At 42.6% G+C, this 19728-nt stretch overlaps 1 protein-coding gene across 2 annotated transcripts in view; it reads left to right on the top strand.

Moving 5' to 3' along the window:
- The window catches only part of SPOCK1 (SPARC (osteonectin), cwcv and kazal like domains proteoglycan 1), a 309361-nt gene that overhangs the window by 83528 nt on the left and 206105 nt on the right, over window positions 1-19728 (top strand). For both annotated transcript variants that reach the window (XM_068163062.1, XM_068163053.1), the window contains exon 3: window positions 14638-14683. In XM_068163062.1, the coding sequence (XP_068019163.1) occupies window positions 14638-14683 (46 nt within the window). The remainder of the gene's footprint in view (window positions 1-14637; window positions 14684-19728) is intronic.

Genomic DNA, 19728 nt, shown 5'->3' with positions numbered 1-19728 from the left:
AGGAAGTCTCATATAGGGCAGATTTTTCCAGCCCTGAGGCTAATATTAGAATTCTCTGGGGTGTTTCTCACGTGGCTGGGTTTTTGTCTCCCGATTTCAGGTTGCCCTTTCCCTCCCAAACACTTCTCAAAATACTTTTGTGAAACTGAGTTCACCTCAGTTGAAATATTCCACCAGCTCATATTATGTTTGACTGAGCTGACAAATGGCTTGACAGCAGTGCTGGAATCTGCCAAAATACAATTTCAGAAACGACAATGCCAAGCAAGGTAATAATGGAAATGAATGTGGCTGCAGCTGAGCGCTCACCTTCCTGACTGCCTTTAATTCAGCTGGAACCAAGCAAGTCCCCAGTTGTTTATTTCTCAGTCATTGTAAAGGTTACTGGTTTGTGCCTTCCTCCTCAGCATGATTATCACTCATGTTTCATGATGAGCTTGTAACAAATGCAACACGTTTCAAATTGTTCCTTAACTAAAGGGGTGAGCAATGGGAATGACTTTAACCTACAGCTGCTAGGAAGTCTCTTCAGTGCAGAAATGCTTTGCTTTAATTGCCTGCTCAAACTCATTGCATCTCCAGAGAAACAAGCAAGACCTGCTCTGTCCTTTAGTTCCTCAGACATCTCAACCATAGGTGAGTTAGCCATTCCATAGTGTTTGTGGAGATGAAGTTTGTCTTGTGGGTGTTGTGATGTTACTGGGTTTGAAGTACACTTTCTGATCTGAGCTTTCACAGGTGATGAAACTCTTTTAGAGGACCTGCAAATAGGCTTTATAGTTTTAATGTACAAATTCCTTTACCTGCCTTACTAAAAGCTCTGTCTTAATTCTGTGCACTACATTGCCAGGCAATTTAGTATCTGAAATCTTGTAGTGTTTGCATTATAGTTTCATAGTTTCATTCAGGGTTGGAAGGGACCACACGGATCATCTAGTTCCAACCCCCCTGCCATGGGCAGGGACACCCCACACTAGATCAGGCTGGACAGAGCCTCATCCAGCCTGCTCTTAAACACCCCCAGGGACGGGGCCTCGACCACCTCCCTGGACACCCCATTCCAGGCTTTCACCACTCTCATGGTGAAGAACCTCCTCCTCACATCTAGCCTGAATCTCCCCACCTCCAGCTTCATTCCATTCCCCCTAGTCCTATCACTACCTGAGATCCTGAGAAGTCCTTCCCCAGCCTTCCTGTAGGCCCCCTTCAGATACTGGAAGGCCAACTCAACTCCTAATTTGTTTGGATATATTTCTAAGGTGTTCCTAATTTTGGGGGGTGGTTCAGAATGTTTTCTGTAAGCTCCTCAACATCACCCAAATCCCAATCCCACTCGCATTCTGGTTTATGGAACTGAAAGAAAAAGTCACCACCTGGTCTCCCAGTCACTTCTGCAGCTGAGGAAATGACCTTCCTAGGACACAACAGCACGAAATTTTGTTTTCAGTGGAAGCAGAAGGGAGCTAAAAATCAGGGAAAAGATGATGCTTGAGTAATGCTATATCTGTGCCTGCCTCCAACAAGTATGTAATGAAGGTGAAGCAGAATGATTTCAAGGCATTTTTCCTGGAGGAGAGGTTTCCACCTCATTCCTCTTGCTAAAATCTGTTGGGATAGACACTTCCCTAAGCCCATTCTTCAATGAGTTGAAACAAATGCAAGTGTAAATCACAGCTTTTAGCTTGGGTAAGTACTGCTGTTCAGTAAAGAAGTCTGCATTGTTCATTTGCAAGTAAAATATTCTGCTGGAGATCCTCAGAGCTTTCTACTGCCCATGATCCTCATGCAGAGAGTCCAGGCTTTGGCTTAGCACCATGGAAAACTGGTCAGGACCAGCACTTCAGGCATGTTTATTAGTTAGTGACTAAAGATAGAAAGAAACAAAGGAAACAAAGGCAACAAGGACTGATTTTTATGGTCTTTTTTTTCCTCAGAACTGGGTAGGTTGGGTGTAAAGCATCTGCCCCAAACCTCCTCATTCTACAGTCCATAGCAGCAAGAAAAGGGTCCCTTTAAAAGGCATGGTGTTGAACAGAAGGCAGAAGACTGTTCTAAGAGTGAGAGATTAATAGTGAGGTTTACTCCCTGCAATCTTAACAGATGTGTGAAATTCCCAGTAAATGAGTGGATGTGTGTCTGTGGTGGAAGGAGGTTCAATTAGAGAGTGCTTCTGGAGAGCCTCATCACATTTGCTTAATTCTATATTCTGTGGATGCAGCTGCTAAGATATACATTTCCTCTGATTTTACATCTCTGAGGTTTGAAGATTAGTTACACTCCATGTTTGAACTATTTTTGCAGTTGTTAGAATTAAATAGCTAGTTGTACTAGACCTCAGGGGTGAAATTACAGGTGATCAAAATTCCAGTGTTCTTGTCTGCCTAAAGAAGTCTTCATGACCTTCAGCACTATTCAGATGGCTCTCAATGCTGGGTCTTTTCAGGTACTATTTTTTGTTAAAATACCATTTTGATTTGCTTTAAACCTATTTCATTCCTTTAGCAGAGAGGAACTGTGATGTCTAGAGTCCAGGAACATCCTTCTGTTTACAGCAGAACAGTTAAGGAAATGCCTTTTGGAGGGCTGGAAGCTATTTATTCCCTTGAGCCATGGCTGCTAGGTTAGGAGGCTCCTGAGACTGTAACATGCAGTTGTGTTACATCTTACTTGCTCATGTCATTGTTCATCCCATGCTGTGCCACACTACATTCTGACCTTTTATCACTGACACACAGAGGCACATGTTCTAGCAAGTTCAAGAGTGCATTTTATCTCCCTGCAGGAGACTTTCCCAGGTGCCTGTCCTTGATCCAAGAAGCGAACTACTGTACAAAAGTAAAGGTCACTCAGCTCTCTCAGTTTGGTCAGAAGAACTTAGTTTGAGTGTTGCTTTAGCACAGCTATGAAAGCTTAATTCAAAACATGCTCAATATTTTTAATTTGCCCTTTCTTGAGCAGCTGCAGATGTGTGTGAGTGACTGCCAGTGTACTCACTGACTGCTGCTGCTGGGGTGTGCACTGTGTGAAGTCCCTTATGTACAAAACCAAGAATTAAAAGTGATGAATCAAGAGCCAGTGAAAGCAGAAATAAACTGTTCAAAGTTGCTGAAGTGGTGTAACAGCAGTGCATCATCTCTGAGGCTTTCTGTTCACTCATTCATCATGATTCTGAAGCAAAAGGAGAATATAGTCTGAGTACAGGTGGCATAATGCTGTTTGTTAGTACGTTGCTTTGTAACTGCTACAGGGGTGTGGTATCTGTGACAGTGCTTTTGGGGTGAGCACTATCAGGTGTGAGGAGTCCCTTTCTCACTTCTTGAGGAGAAGTTACTAAGGCAGCTGCAGTTATCAAATGGAGTAAAATCTGTATCTTGTACTAACAATGTTGCCTTTGCTAGCTAGGACTCTTGCTAGCAGATGGAGGTGTGCAGATTAAGCCAGTAGATCATCTTTTTCATTGCACATGCAAGTGGAACTCTGACTCTGGTGGCTTAAAATGTTCAGCATGGATCTGAAGTTGCCTTTGGATAGCATTCAGTGGACTTCTGGAGAACAAATTATGCACAAATTGGGCAGTCAGGTGCTGTCTGCTGCTGAAATAAAATAGGATCAATGCATATGGAAATCCTTGTACTGTGGACGCTAACAGCCCTGGCATTTAAATCCCACTGGAGCCATTACTGCAGTTTAGTTAGCCTTTGCCTGAACCAGAATATTTTGTTTCTTTGGCCTTTTTATCTTACTTTTTCTCCCTCTCTTTTATTGATTATTTGAGCTAAATCTTTTGAAATACCATTCCAACAAACCCTGCTTCTCTCCAGAATGCTACAGCTGCAACCAGATGGCAAGCAGCAGCCATTTATGAAAGGTCATTTTTTGTTAGTGTTACTTTACAGCTGACACAGGAGAGTGGTTTGTTAATATTCAGAATAATCTGTCATATTTCGTGGGTCTAACAGGATGATGAGGGACTGACTGCCAGGGAAATGCTGCATCCCAGCACCTCCTGTGATTTTCCAGGAAATGAGTGGAGGGAACACAGGTCTGTCACTGACAAAACAGAGCCACAAGGGACTTGGCTTGGATCAACCAGCCCCAATGATTAGAGGAAACCTAGAGAGTAAAGAGGTCACTTTCATAAACTGATCAAGGTGTTTCAGAGAACACATTGGGTGTTCAAGTTGTTGGTGATAAGAGAGGAGCCCTCTCTTGAGGAGGGACAGGAGTTCTTCTTGCAGCAGCTGCTGCAAGAGTGTAGCTGTTTGCTGCTGCCAGTTTTCCATAATGATTTTTGATGTAGTGGTTTTGGTTTTTTTTGTGTTTTGGGTTTTTTTTTGCCATAATGGGTAAATTGCCAGAGATAATTAAAAGAATGATCCTGGAAACTGGGATGGAAACCACACATTTGTAATGGTTCGCAGGGCTTCTGCTCTGACAATGTGTGCATCTGTCTCACGGTCACTAACTGTTGTTTCACAGACTAGTTGACCATGACTGCATTTGTCTGGTGCAGTTCTGAGGTATTTCAGGTCCCTCAGAGCTGTCCTTTTCACCAGCAGCATGGCTGCTTGGGTTTCACCTTCTCCAAAGGTTTTTCTAACCAGTATTTGGAGCTAGCTTTTCTTTGAAGCTGCACATGAAATCCAACCAAATGCATGTGTGCTTCCAGGGATGGGGATGCTCATCATTCAGCATCATTCATACACTCTCTTTCTAGGCATTAGCTAGACATTTAAAGAAGTAATTTTGAAGACTTAGGATGTGAATTACTGGCCCTGGAGGTGTTTAAAAGACACATAGATGTGGTGCTGAGGGACATGGTTTAGTACCAGACTTGGTAGAGTGTTAGATAATGGCTGGACTGAATGGTCTTAAAGATCTTTTCCAACTAAAATGATTTTGTGGTTGTATAGATCTCCAAAACTGTGTCACTAAACATCAAAGGTTGATCAAAGTTGATTTTATTCAACTGCTGCTTGTTCCCTTGTATGTGTTAAGCACTGGGCTTTGTATGTCTAAGTGGAATATCAGTATGATTTTGTGACTAACTTCTATTTTATAGCTTTGATGTTGGGAGAAGTATCACTTTATCTCATTATCAGATCACTCCCATCGTGGTAGCTGAAAAATAGTCATAAAACAATAACCACATGTATCAAAACAGATTGCTAAGGGCTTCTTGTAAAATAAACTAAGAAACAATTCTGTGTATTTAATTGTTTTGCAGATTGTTAGTCACTGCAAAGCAGTTTCTCATATGTGAAAGCAGGGGTAACTTTAGGATTCTTTTCCATGTTTTCCAGACACAACCCCCAAATGTTCAGTTAGAAAGGGGCAGTGAATCTGTCACAAACAGCTACTGCAAATCTACTCTCAAAGCACCAAGGATACTGAAAGTGAAGTAATATTGCTAATGTCTTTATAACATTCAAGCTTAATGTGCTTGGCTTTCAGGCTGCCTAAAACCAGTTGCTTTCTAAGCATGTAATTTGAGTCTTTGAATGAAAATTAAGATGTGGAAGGAATTTAGAAGCTCTCCTTTCAATATGTGTTTTAAATATTGCTTCTGTTGAGAATGAGGTTTAATAACAATGCTGTTTCCTACAGAGAGAACCTGCAGGGAGCCATTCTTCACCAATAGTCACCAGGATCATCCTAGATAAAAGCACAGGGGGTTGATAAGGAGAAAAGAAGCAATTAAACACATGGGAAAACAACATTAGGTCAGGCTCTCAACTCATCAGTTCACACACTGGGCACTCAGGTTATTTTTGTGCATTAGCTGGACCCACTGAGCTACCCTGTCTCACACAGCTGCTAATTCATGCTTAATGTTAGTTCAAAGAGCAACAGCAATGCTGCTTGAAGGAACTGCACCTGGAAGGAAGGGGAAAATCTATTTCTGTGACCACTGGCTCTGCTTCTGGCTTCCAATCTGATGAGGTGCTGCTCAGTTCGTGAAAGTGGGAGATGACAATTCCTAAGGCAGCTTCCATCTGTGCTGAAGCTGCTGCATAATTTAAGTAGTTCTTCAGGGGTCAAACTGAAGACCAGACACAAGGTTCATAGGGCAGAAGGTGTGGGTGTTTTCTAGCTAAGTAAAACAACCCATTGGTCATGACTGTACCTTCTCAGTGTCCTGAAAGCAGTGTAACTCCATTGACTCGAGTCTGTTCCGAGGCAGCAGATAGTGCAAGTGCCAAGTATCAGTGAAACAGAGGGACCTCTCAAGTTTATTTTGATGAAATATCTTTGTTCCCTGGCTTCTCATGGGGGCGTTCAGCTTTGCTACTCATTACCACCCTGCTTGGGTTTGTCTCTCTGGGTGGGAGCTCCTTGGTAATGAGCCCACAAAGAGCTGCTGCAACACGGACCTCCTGTACCCTCTGGAGTGTCACTTGTCTTTGTCCCAGAATTTTACTTGTCTGCTGTTTGCCACCTACACCCTGCCTTTCAAAGAGTTCTTTTTCTGAGTTATAAATTTGCTGTTTATCACTGGGAGCCCTGACTGAAGTTCAGAAGCTGAATCAACCGTGTTAGTTGTGGGAGACGGATGAGAAGTTCTGCTTAGGTGGAGATTTGCATAAAGATGCTGTAGGTATTGGGATGTAATCAGAGAGAAACCAAGGGAATGAGAAACTCTCAAGTGGTTAGGACCAAATGCTGGAGAGAATAGGGCCTTGTGGATTTGTTTAGGGGTCAGTAACTGTTGAGCTTCCCTGCACCTCACTCCAGGAGCTGATTGCCTGAGGAAATTGTTTCAGATGAGATGGTAAAACCATCTCATCCTCAGGCCTTGTTAGAAATGTTGCACTGCCTGTCATCCTTCCATTCAAATTCCTTCCTCCCTTAGCTGCCTCTCTAATAGCCACAGTGGAGGCTCTTTGCAAAGGTCATGGAAGGGGAGCTTGGGGCTGGAGGGGAAAAACTGCATTGAAGGTGACTGCAGAGGCTCTAAGTTTCTGTATGGCTGTGGCACAGTAGCTGTTGAGTACATGTTGTCAATTTACAACATATACACCCAAGCAAAGTTCTGTGTTTCAATCTGATCTGGGAGCATCTCTAACAGTACAGCACATCCAACCCAACAAGGATCAGTGATGCTGTCCCTTGGGAAACTCCTGAGTTTTACCTTCCTGGGGTTCTGAGAGCTTTACAGATTGCAGCATAACCTGATGTGGCCTGTGGGAAAAACTGAGGTGGGAAAAACTTAATGAAACTAAAGGTAGAAAGGATTATGTAACTGTAGGCAGGGATGAGAGAGTTTTTAGCACATGCTAATGAGAGGAAGAGTTCAGGCAGAAATGATAATGTGTTTCTAAAGTTAGTCTACTAAAAGGGGCAGTGAAGAAGAATCAAACCAAGGCTTTTTTTTCTTTTAAGTTATTTTAGTTTGAGGTATTTCAGCAGAAGCCAGTGCAGCCAGTGCTGTGATTGTTCCAGCACCCAAACACATCAGCTGCCTGTGCTGGCACAGGCCTGAGCTAAGGCAGCTACAGGGCTGCTGGCAAACAGCTGTCCCTCCTTCATCCTGCCTGGAGCACAAGCACAGTAACCGAGCATCTGTTTGCCCTCCACATTGTAGACACCCTCTGGCTTCATTCTTATGAATAATCAAAGAGTGGTTTGGGATTGTTTTAAGAAATGGTTTGAAATTTTACCATCTTTGTCATTTTCCCAACAGAAAAACAAACCACAAACCCACAACAACCACAGAAAAACTCCCACAAAAGAGCAGCTGGGAGAGTTGTGTGTGAAAAGCCATATGGCTGAGGTCTAGTGAATGGCAGCTCTTCTTCTTACTCTGGCTGACAGAGTTCTCTGTGAGAACTTTTTTCCTGTCCCCCACCCTTTTTTATTTTCAAAGTTTCACAAACTGAATTTCTGAAGTTTTTGCCACCCCAGTAAATCATTGTCACTGAGAGTGAGGACAGTTTGAGCTAGGAGTTTTGCCTGCCACTTAGAACTGCCTGTGGAAATTAGTCACTAAGCTTTTCCAGAGTTTCCTCTACCAAATGTAAAATGGAATATAGCCACAGCACAAGCACTGCTAGGTCACTAAGCAGAATCATGCTCCTTGGGTACCTATCCTCTGATCCCCAGGAGAGCAGCAGAGACCTCACAGAGGGTTAGAGACAGAATCATAGGATGGGTTGAGTTGGAGGGAACCTTGAGGATCAGCCAGTTCCAAATTGCCATGGCCAGGCACACCTTCCACTGAACCAAACTGCTCAAAGCTCCATCCAGCCTGGGGTTGAACACTTCCAGGGAAAGACCATCCACAACCTCTCTGGGCAACCTGTGCCAGTGTTTCACCACTCACCTGTGAAGAGCTTCTGCAGACTTGACAGGGTGCTTGGTTGCATGGTTTAGTTGATTAGGTAGTACTGGATGATGGGTTGGATGCGATGATCTTGAAGGTCTCTTCCAACTTGGTCTATTCTATTCTATTCTATTCTATTCTATTCTATTCTATTCTATTCTATTCTATTCTATTCTATTCTATTCTATTCTATTCTATTCTATTCCTTATGTCTAACCTACATCTAGTTTCTTTCAGTTTAAAGGCATTACATCACTACATGCTCTTGTGAAAAGCCTCTCCCAGTCTTTCCTCTAGGACCTTATTAGGTACTGGATGTCTTAATGTGCTTCAGAGTTTGGAGTCAGCTCCTGACAGTGATGCAGACTCTGGGCCTTAGGTGGGCAATCAGTATTCAGTGAGGTACTCGGTGTGGAAAAGATGTTCTCTTCCCCTTAAATAAATAAATAAATAATGTGCAATTTGCTGACACAAACTATTTGCTTAAAACAGGCAATAGGCCTTGGGGAGATATTTATGATACAGTCTAGATTGACTTCAGCAAGCAGCAGCTGGTGCTTTCACACTGCTTGGTGCTGGAATGATCTTCTCTGCTGCAAGGTAGAGAGGCAGAAAATGCAGCTGCATCTTTCTGGAGCTAATTTGAGAAAAGCAATGAGCTGGTAATTACCATGTTTCCCAGCTGGTCTTTATGAGGGTAAAAGGTTTAATCATAGATTGAGGATGGAAGAGGAAAATACTAAGTAGACTGCAAACCAGTGTTAACAAATGTCTCTCAGGGAGACTTGGAAATTTTAAGTTCTTGTTGCCTGGGAGGAGCTGTGAATGAAGAAAGTTTGACAGTCCTAGGGGTTATGCCCTTTGTATACTGAGTTTCCTCAGGAAGGCTCTGCGATGGGAGTTTTGTGATGGCTTTGTACCCTGCAGGCTCATCCAGGTCAGAGAGAACTTCCCAGACCTTGGGGGAAAAAGGGGAACCGAGCTCAGTCTTAAAAGAGCAAAGTAAGGGAAGGTTTCTGGGGAGTTCTTCCAGTCAGCATCTCATTTCTGCTTGATTCATACAAATAAGTTATAAGCTCAATTAATGCAATGAAATCTAAATATTTATGTACCCACTTAGCTAATGTTTGGTTTTGTTTATAAATGAGCATCTTGCAAGGGCTGCTTTTTGACAAGTCAATAAAGTAAGCATAGAGAGTGTCTTTGTGTTAAATCAACCATGCTTCCTTAACCCTCCCAAAGTACCAAGGCCTAGCTAATATCTGACCCAAAAGTGCCAACAGAGTAGGCTTGCTGGGAATAACTGAAATACTTGAACTTCAGGAGAATAAAGAGCTGCTGTTTATTTTCTTAGTTGCTGGAGGAAAATAGGATGAATCTGAGGGGTTTTACCATTCATTTCAGGTTTTGAACCTGAAACGTGCTGTGCTATGGAGGGTAACGGGAGAGGAGAGCAGTCATAGATGAATGTAGTGCTCTTCGGGGCAATTTCCATTTACTAACTTTGCTGTTATGAGTAGGAAGAAATTATGTCAGACCTAGGTCTAGGTCAGGGTTTGATTTTTGCAAATCAGAACCCAGTCAGTGAATTCTGATGACTTTGTGACTTCAGATGAATGACATTTTTTGGCTAGGTCTGCCTGTAAGTAAGAAAACAAGCTTTTGAACCAGCACTTTGCATACGTATCTGATGCCCTTTGCATACTTAACATATGATTATTCCTTTGATTGACTTTGTGGATGGCATATCAATCTAAGCTGGCTGGATTTGACACCTATGTTTTGAATGATAAAAGAATATTTTGCTCATGTTAAGAAACACTAATTTATTATGCATGATAAAGCAAAATGTGTTTCATCTCATCTCTTGATTGCTCAAATCAAAACAATACCAATGCAATAAAGAGCTGAGGGCTAAGGCTAGCAATTTGTATTTGCTTTTCTGAAATGTTTTTATTTGGTATGATCACAACTTATTTCTCAGTTTAAATCCCCTGAGGGCAAAATCTTGAAGTAAGATTCCATGATGCCAAGTGATGAGCAGATATAAAAGTGCAAAGACAGCTCCTGTCCCAAGTCTTGCAGTTGAGTTTAGTCAGGGGATTCAAAAGTGAGCTCTCTGAGAGACCATGCCAGGTCCTCTGCCTTGCCTTGCTGTCCCAGGGGGGTGTTTATCCTGGGTGGGCAGTAGACTTTATAATGAATCTTGCCAAAGGCCTCATCCTGCACCCAGTGAGAACAGAACAGAACTCAAGATTGCCTCAAGAATCAGGATGGGGCCAGTTTGCCAGGAAGCAGAGGATTTACCTGTGAGGTGGGACCCTGAGTCCATCAGGGACCTGGAGTCACAGGACTTGCAGCCTCTGCTCTTTGTGCTCTGTGAGAGGGACAGGAAACTTCTGGAGTTTGGAGTTCACCTTTATTCTGGCTGTGTGCAGAGGCCAAGCCAATACATCACAGTTAAATAACACTGGGCAGAGCTAAGGGAGTCCGACCCAATCTTGGTTCACAGTGTCAATTCTTCTCTTTTCATGCATGACTTTAGGTGAGCAGAGTCCCTCCAGTTAATTAAAAGATTGACTTAGTCATATGCAGCCACTGAACCATAGGCAGAAGCTTCTCAGTGTGAATTCTCTGCAAGGTGAAGGATATTTTTAAATATTTGCTTATCAAAACTATTTCTCAGTTGCTTTCACCAGTTGTATTGAAGTTGATCTGTGCCTGGGTTTGCCTCCTCTTCAAAGTCCATCAAATAAACATTCTTTAAAGTCAGCTTGGGGAAAAAAATTAATTCATTCTCTCCTATCAAGTATGGAGCAGATGAGTGTGTGGAAAACCACTTTTTGGGTAGCTGTGTCAGCCAGAAGGCAATGAAAGTGCCTGGTTTGGGTGCTCTGGGAGAGAGAGAGCTGTGCTCATTGAATGGCATTTGGCTGTCAGCACAGCAGATGAAAACTGGGCTCTGACAGCAAAGGTGGAGAGGTCAGGAAAGAAAGAGAGAAAATGATTTTGTTTGGAGGTGAAGGTCACCTGAAATAAGTGATTTCACATTTGAAGGGCTGCCAAGGGGAAAACTGATGAATGTTAACATATTTTTGTGTTGTTCTGTTTTCATTCTTTTTTTCTCCTTTTCTCATTTGTAATGCTTACAAACACAGGAGGTGGAGGTAGGTTTTTAACTCCTAAATATCCATGTAAAAGCATTTAAAACATATCATCCTTCATATCATGCTTTAAATTCACATGGTCAGCTGTTCATACCACACTTTAAACTCATAGGATCAACTGTTCATATTGCTCTAATGAAATGTATTGATACATGTTGAATCATAGAATCCTTTCTGTTGAGAAAGATCCTTAAGATCATAGAGCCCAACCATTATTAATGTGCTAATATTGCTTTATGAACCTGTTAATATTAAGATGGCATAATGATTTTGCATATTACTGTAGGCAGAAGGTATTTTAAGCCCATGAATGTCTGTCCTGGTGGGAAGCTCAGATTTCTGTGCAGTCAGTTTTGTCAGGAGGGTGTTACACTGAATGGGAATGTTACATCTCTTTAATAAAGCTGATTGTGGTTTATGTATATCTGCTCACTCCTCAAAATCAATCTAATGTTTAGGCACACTCTGCTGCTCTATCAGCCACCTGCTCTTCTGTCGAGGAAGTCACAGAGGAATGATGATACCCACTCAGAGATGTTAAGAGTTGTTCCTCCTAACAAAAGTCATTTCAGGTTAATGTATAAATTTCAGCACCTTGCAGAGCAAGAGCACAAAGCCCTGCCAGAGCTTTAGGTGGTATTTAAATGAGCCATAGATTTTCTGCTCAGCTCTATCTACAGGGTGAATTTCACCTTTACGGTGCCATAACCATTCAGTTACAGCTCTTGCTGGTATATCAATGCTGAAGTGGAGGTCTAGTGCTGTATTTTCTGTTGTCCAACTGGCACAAGTTATTTTGAACTGCTGTTGACTGTATTGCTCTAGTGCATGTAAAGTCATTATTTCCTCCTATAAATAATAATGAGTTGTATACATTGAAAATCTCAAAGGCTTTCTCTATTCTGCTTTTTAGGAAGGGGTTGCATAGTTTTTTCCTGGTGCATTTTCCTGTCTTATCATGCTGTACTTTCAGGCATGTGCTAAAATAAATATAGTTTCAATTTTCAAAAGGGAACAGTAAACAGATCTGCCTAAAGGAGAAAAGGAGAAAGAATAGGGTTAGGGAAGAGATGGGTATTTGGTAGGGGCCTTTTTGTATCTGTAAGATACTCCTTTGGCACTGAAATTGAGATACACCCCATTTCCAGCCTTATTTCCAAACTGGTTCCATATGCCAACAGCATAGGAAATCTTTCTTGGGATTTGAATTATTTAACAGTTTCTGATGCTGAAAACTCAGCAGCAAAGCAACACCTAGGAGAAAACATAAGCAGGCAAAAATAAGAGTGTTTTGTTGCTGAAAGAAAATGAGTCTGCTCAGAAAGCTTAAACCCAAACACATTCTGAGAAGTGATTAATGCTTGGTGAATCTAGCAGTACCTCACAATCAATTACAAAGCTTTGTATAACCATGAGGGGCTTTTTTATATTAACAAAGCTGCATTATTCAAAGGCAAGTCTCTGGTTCTATTTCTGATGCCCAACCCCTTACTTCTGAAGAAAAAGTAAAGATACTTTTGATGTACCTGAAGTAAATTCTGAATAATAATCTTTGTTGTTGTTGTGGAAGATCATCACTGTCTGTGAAGTCAGTGCAGGCAATGAGCAAGATTGCACTAGGAGGGAGAAAATACCTTTCCTCCGGGTAGTCATGAGAATTCCATCCAGCCTCCTTCATCACAGGGAGAATTTGCCCATCCTTGCCTGTCCCCAGAGCAAGACAGCAGCCCACAGTTGATTCAGGGTTCATACATTCTCCTTCTCCTGCTGGCCGTGGTGTTCATAAGGGAGCATGCTGCCATAAGGTGCATCCACTGGCCTTCAAGTGAGGGCATGGAGAGTCCCCACTCGGCCTGTGACAGCCCCATGGGCTGTTCTAAACCCAAAAATAAGACATGCTGGCTTCTACATCTCCCCAGTATTCCAAGTTAGGGTGACCTGATTGCATGAGAGCATGTGAAATTCAATGTGCTGGAGATAAATAGGAAACAAAGTCCTGGGGAAGAAATCATTTAGGTGTCTTATTCACACTGATGGGGTTTCAATTACCCTTCTGTCAGGAGAAAGTAATCTAAGTGTCATTCTGAACAGCTTGATAAAGACATCTCTGCAGTGGCCGCCCTCAAGAAGCAAAAAAGAGCACTGGATATATTAAAAAGCAAATAAAGATTAGCATGTAGGAAAAAATACCCAGTGTTGCAGAAAACTTCCATGCTCCCTGCCTTCACATAGGCTGCTCTGCTGGCATCACATCCTCCCAAAGAGGACACAAGTGAGATACACAGAATATGCTGAAGCTCAATATAACAGTTGGGCTGGAATCCCACTCTGAAGTGGGGGAAGCTTTGCCTTCAGGTAAACATTTGCTAAGTACATAGAATACAAATTGATGCTGCACACAGAAGAGTTGTCCATGATTTCTGCAGAGAGGCTCATTTGCAGCACAATACTCATTTGGCCAGGAATGCTGTGGCATGCTGACAGTTCCAGCCTTCTCCATTTTGAAGTCCAATCAGAGTGATGTAAAACAGAACCACAAGGCTCACAGCAGGATAATATCTGATATATTACATTAACTTTAAGGAGATTAAAACTAATTTCCCAGTGGGAACAATGACAGAAGTGTTCACTGCAAGTGCTCCTGGATGTCGCTCTACTTAGGTATAATCCTTATGGTATTGTTGCTCTGTATCTGTACCTCACAGTGGTGTCATTTACATTTGTCCAAATGAGTGTAAGTATTTGGGATTTGCTTTGCTGACTTTCACCACAGCAGATTGGTGTGGATCATGTTATACCATCAGAACAATACGCTCTTATCTTGGTCATCGAAAGCTGTAGGCTGATAGGAAATAATAGAGAGTGATAGAGAAAATATTGAATGGCAGGCATGCTCTGCCAAAGAGTTCAGGAGAAAAAAATCAAGGTGCTGAGTAGCCAAGGAAACTTTTATTCTTTCATTTCTAACCTGCATGTACTGCTCTTTAGGACACAACCTGTTGATAGGCTTATGTGATTGGGGCTAAATATCTGGGATCAAAAGAGGAGTCTCTTCCTTTGTAGTTCAGTTGTGTGACATTGTGCTGACAAGATTGATTCTGCTTTTCCTGAGATTTCTTTTTTTTCTCCCCTTTTCTCCCCATGTAGGATGATTATTTCAGAAACTGGAATCCAAACAAGCCTTTTGATCAAGGTAAAGTTAGTACACGTTTTGTGGTTGTCTTCTGCTATTTTGTGCTATCCTCATCTACTTTATGCCTTTCTTCCTCCATCTGTGCCATGCATTAGTGAAGAGTTATATTCATACTTGCATCGCCTTCCCAATTTAGTCACAGCTTGAGGTGGTTTATGTGCAAAGGTTTGACTCATCTCTGTATTTTTCAGCCACATTTTTTAATCCCCATCCATCCCAGTTTATATTCAATGATGATATATATATGCATAGGAGGGTTCTCTGTAACAATGAATCTCGGCCTGACGTGCAATTTCCAGCAGCTCTCGCCATGTGTATTTTCCCACACGTTAAAAACTTTGCTAAATGAATGTCATAAATGTCACTGCTGCATTTCCTAACACTTCAGGGGCCAATTCTTTCAAGCTAGTTCTAATGTATGAGTTTCAGGGCTGTTTTTCAAGAGGAAAGGCTGTTGTGTCTATGACACTGATTCAGATACAGATCCCCTAAGTGTTGCACTTTGTCTTGGTGAGTGGTTAAGTTACAGCAGCGTTTTGGCAATTTCCTGGACAGCCCCCAAAGGATAGGGAAAACAAAACAAACAATGGAAAATATTCTAATTGTTGTGTGCAGGATAGCCCTGGAAACAATAGCCATGCCAGGAGAAAGAACTTCAGCCTGGCCAGTAAAAAGAGGTCTCAGATAGCAACTCCACATAAAGCATTCTCTGCCTGGTGTTAATAGCCAGTGAAGAGTTTCTCAGATGGGATGGTAAGAGACTCACTCTAAATACCGTAGGTGAGCATCAGTAGAAACATCAGCCCTGTTGTTGCTGGCTGTGGTGGGTTGTGTTTGATGCTTAATGTCTCATTAGTGATCAACTCTCTATGCAAAGAAATCTCAGGAGTCCATCCTCTGACAGAGGGGTACAGAAGCAGTACAAGCTGATAGCCTGCTGTCATTTCATCCTTAAAATCAGAATATTGTGCTTTAACTTTGCTATCTCTTCTATTTGTCACTTTGCCACTCTGATTCTGTAAGAGTCCCTGCCAGAGCACCCTCAAAAACGATAATGTGAAACCACTTGTGTTTTGTGTTTCAGTATTTCTTAAAGCTTTCTGGAACAGGCCAAATCTGCAGGGCAAATGCTAAAAGCTGCAGTGTGCACAGCTTCATTTCACTTGGTAAAAGCAATCATCAACCCTTTGATTTGTGGAAAGTAACCACTCACAAGGCAAGGCCCAGGTTGGTTAGCTTCCCTGCTTGCCTTTTGACAGTTGCTCATTTTTCCTGTTTATAACATTCACTGAAGCTGATATAATCCTGCTTGAGAACACAGATGAGGGGAGGATATTACAGCAGTAAAATCGTAGCTGGACGGCAGACTTCTTCCATTGCTTAAAGCATTCTCAGGCTCCTGGATTCCTTTGGCTAGCTTGGGTTCATTGCTCAGCACCATGTCTCTTAAACTGCACAACATGTGTCCTTGAATTTTATGTAGATGTTATTCTGTAAGATTCAGTCTACTTCTGCTCTGAAATTTGTCAGGATTTTCAAAGGTGTTATCCTGAAGTCGTTCAGGGAGGAATGATCATGCACACAGTAACTACAATACACACGAATTTCAGTCATGTAGCTCCATTGCATCCTGTAGTCAAAGTTAAGTGGCATTCAAGTAGAGTGTGAGACCTCCTCTGCCCTTCAGCATGTGAAGTGGCTATCTGGAGATATAATTGTTGCAATGTTACATTCCTGCATTCCAAGTAAATTGCTTGGGCAAATTATTGAGCAGCCAGGTAGAGTTCATGAGGCAACAGTTGCAGTGTGAGGCACAGAAGGAAACAACAAAGTAAAATGGAAATGCTCTTCTCCAAGCATGACCTAGGTCTGGTGTCACTGGGATTTAACCAGGGGATAATGGTGAAAGAATAGTAGATAATGTCCATGTTGCACAATTTCAGGAGGTGCCCAATAGTTTAGATGCTTATTTTTTAATAACTACTTAAAAAAACCCAACCATTGTTGCAGGAGAAAAACAAAACAACAAACCAAACCTTTCTATGCCTTTGGAACCCAACCAGTATGGTGGACAAAAAGCTCAACATGAGCTCTCAATGTGCTCTTGCAGCCCGCAAAGCCAATCAGATCCTGGGCTGCATCAGAAGTGTGGCTAGCAGGTCGAGGGAGGTGATCCTCCCCCTCTACTCAGCCCTGGTGAGACCCCACCTGGAGTACTGTGTCCAGTTCTGGAGCCCCTATTACAAGAGGGATGTGGAGGTGCTGGAACGTGTCCAGAGAAGGGCCACAAGGATGATCAGAGGGCTGGAGCACCTCTCCTGTGAGGACAGACTGAAGGAGTTGGGGCTGTTCAGTCTGCAGAAGAGAAGGCTCCGAGGTGACCTAATTGTGGCCTTCCAGTATCTGAAGGGGGCCTACAGAAAGGCTGGGGAAGGACTTCTCAGGATCTCAGGCAGTGATAGGACTAGGGGGAATGGAATGAAGCTGGAGGTGGGGAGATTCAGGCTAGATGTGAGGAGGAGGTTCTTCACCATGAGAGTGGTGAAAGCCTGGAATGGGTTGTCCAGGGAGGTGGTCGAGGCCCCGTCCCTGGGGGTGTTTAAGAGCAGGCTGGATGAGGCTCTGTCCAGCCTGATCTAGTGTGGGGTGTCCCTGCCCATGGCAGGGGGGTTGGAACTAGATGATCCTTGTGGTCCCTTCCAACCCTGAATGAAACTATGAAACTATGAGATGATACTTGTGAATCACAGCACACATGAGAAGGAAGAGTGAATCAGTTAAGGAGAAGGAGAGGCAAGAAGTAATGAATGATGGGGTGACTGGATAAATGACAGGGCAGTGGAGGAGATGAAACCACAACGCATGGTTTATTTGCTTTCCATTTGAGCTTGGCAGTCATTTATTGTATAAACAGGAGTCAGAAAAGAGAGCAGCCTTGCCAATCAGGGATTGAATCTTCAAAATTACTGAAGTGTTTAGGAAGAAAATGCCCCTTGCATGTCTCTGAAGGAGCTTTAGAAAAATTCACTTTCCATCTATTTCTGTATTTCATTGTCAGACATGTCCCTTGTATTGTCTGCAGGCAGCTCACAGGAACAGCACTGAGGGCTTATGTATGTTAGAGCTGAGGAGTGGAGATTCTCTGTCTTTATGGAAATGCAGCTTCAGTGTCAAAGGAAAGGGAGAGATGATGTTTTTGTCTAGGCACATATCCACGGTGACTTTCAAAGGTGTTTGAGAGATTTAGGATTATAAATCCTGCTGGCTTCAAATGGAACTCAAAGCTCCTACCATTTTCAGAGGCCTCGTGACCCTTTTTCTCCCCAAGAGGAAAAACAAAAAAGGTAAATCCTGGCAAAATGCTGCAGAAAAGATTTTGAAGTGACATGCTTTAAAACTGTCTTGTTGGTTGTGTTACTGAGATGTCTGACTCAGGGCAAAACCACAAATCGTTTCAGAGAATCTAAAATCACATGTGGATACCTTGAAGCAATACAGTCACACATCTGTTAGAGAGTCTTGTCTCTTTACAGAGAAAAGGATCATTTCTCTTTCAGTGTAAAATCTCCCCAAGACTACAGGTAGTCTGTCACCAGAGAGCAGGATGCAGGCTAGCTGGTGCAGCCTGAGTGTGATACTCTGCCTTGCTCCAGACACCAGTGCACAGCTTCTGACCCATTCAGATCTTGCTATTGGATTTTATTGGGCCAGTAGGTCATTCCTTCTGACAAAGAGGTCACTACTCTTGGCCAGGGTAAAATTCACTTGGACTGGAACCTTCAAATAGCCACTCATGCCTTTCCAAAAAGGTTACTTACACAAACAAATTGCCTTAGAAAACTATTGCTTAGTTTAATTAAATCTGCACAGAGCAAATCAGATAGATCTTCATGGAGCAGTTAGGTTAGATCTTTGTGGAGCAGTTAGGTTAGATCTTTGTGGAGCAGTTCAGTTAGATCTGCATGGAGCAATTCAGTTAGATCTTCATGGAGCAGTTCAGTTAGATCTGCATGGAGCAGTTCAGTTAGATCTGCATGGAGCAGTTCAGTTAGATCTGCATGGAGCAGTTCAGTTAGATCTTCATGGAGCAGTTCAGTTAGATCTTCATGGAGCAGTTCAGTTAGATCTGCATGGAGCAGTTCAGTTAGATCTGCATGGAGCAGTTCAGTTAGATCTTCATGGAGCAGTTCGGTTAGATCTGCATGGAGCAGTTCAGTTAGATCTGCATGGAGCAGTTCAGTTAGATCTTCATGGAGCAGTTCGGTTAGATCTGCATGGAGCAGTTCAGTTAGATCTTCGTGGAGCAGTTCGGTTAGATCTGCATGGAGCAGTTCAGTTAGATCTTCATGGAGCAGTTCGGTTAGATCTTTGTGGAGCAGTTCAATTAGATCTTCATGGAGCAGTTCAGTTAGATCTTCATGGAGCAGTTCAGTTAGATCTGCATGGAGCAGTTCAGTTAGATCTTTGTGGAGCAGTTCAATTAGATCTTCATGGAGCAGTTCAGTTAGATCTTCATGGAGCAGTTCAGTTAGATCTGCATGGAGCAGTTCAGTTAGATCTTTGTGGAGCAGTTCAATTAGATCTTCATGGAGCAGTTCAGTTAGATCTTCATGGAGCAGTTCAGTTAGATCTGCATGGAGCAGTTCAGTTAGATCTTCATGGAGCAGTTCAGTTAGATCTGCATGGAGCAGTTCAGTTAGATCTTCATGGAGCAGTTCGGTTAGATCTGCATGGAGCAGTTCAGTTAGATCTTCGTGGAGCAGTTCGGTTAGATCTGCATGGAGCAGTTCAGTTAGATCTGCATGGAGCAGTTCAGTTAGATCTTCATGGAGCAGTTCGGTTAGATCTGCATGGAGCAGTTCGGTTAGATCTGCATGGAGCAGTTCGGTTAGATCTGCATGGAGCAGTTCAGTTAGATCTTCGTGGAGCAGTTCGGTTAGATCTGCATGGAGCAGTTCAGTTAGATCTTCGTGGAGCAGTTCGGTTAGATCTTTGTGGAGCAGTTCAATTAGATCTTCATGGAGCAGTTCAGTTAGATCTTCATG

This window comes from Melanerpes formicivorus, unplaced genomic scaffold (assembly GCF_026170545.1).
Source record: "Melanerpes formicivorus ecotype bairdi unplaced genomic scaffold, bMelFor1.0.p_v2 SCAF_2, whole genome shotgun sequence".
NCBI lineage: Eukaryota > Metazoa > Chordata > Aves > Piciformes > Picidae > Melanerpes > Melanerpes formicivorus.
Note: the sequence above shows the minus strand (reverse complement) of the source record. Positions and strands in the feature narration are given on the sequence as shown.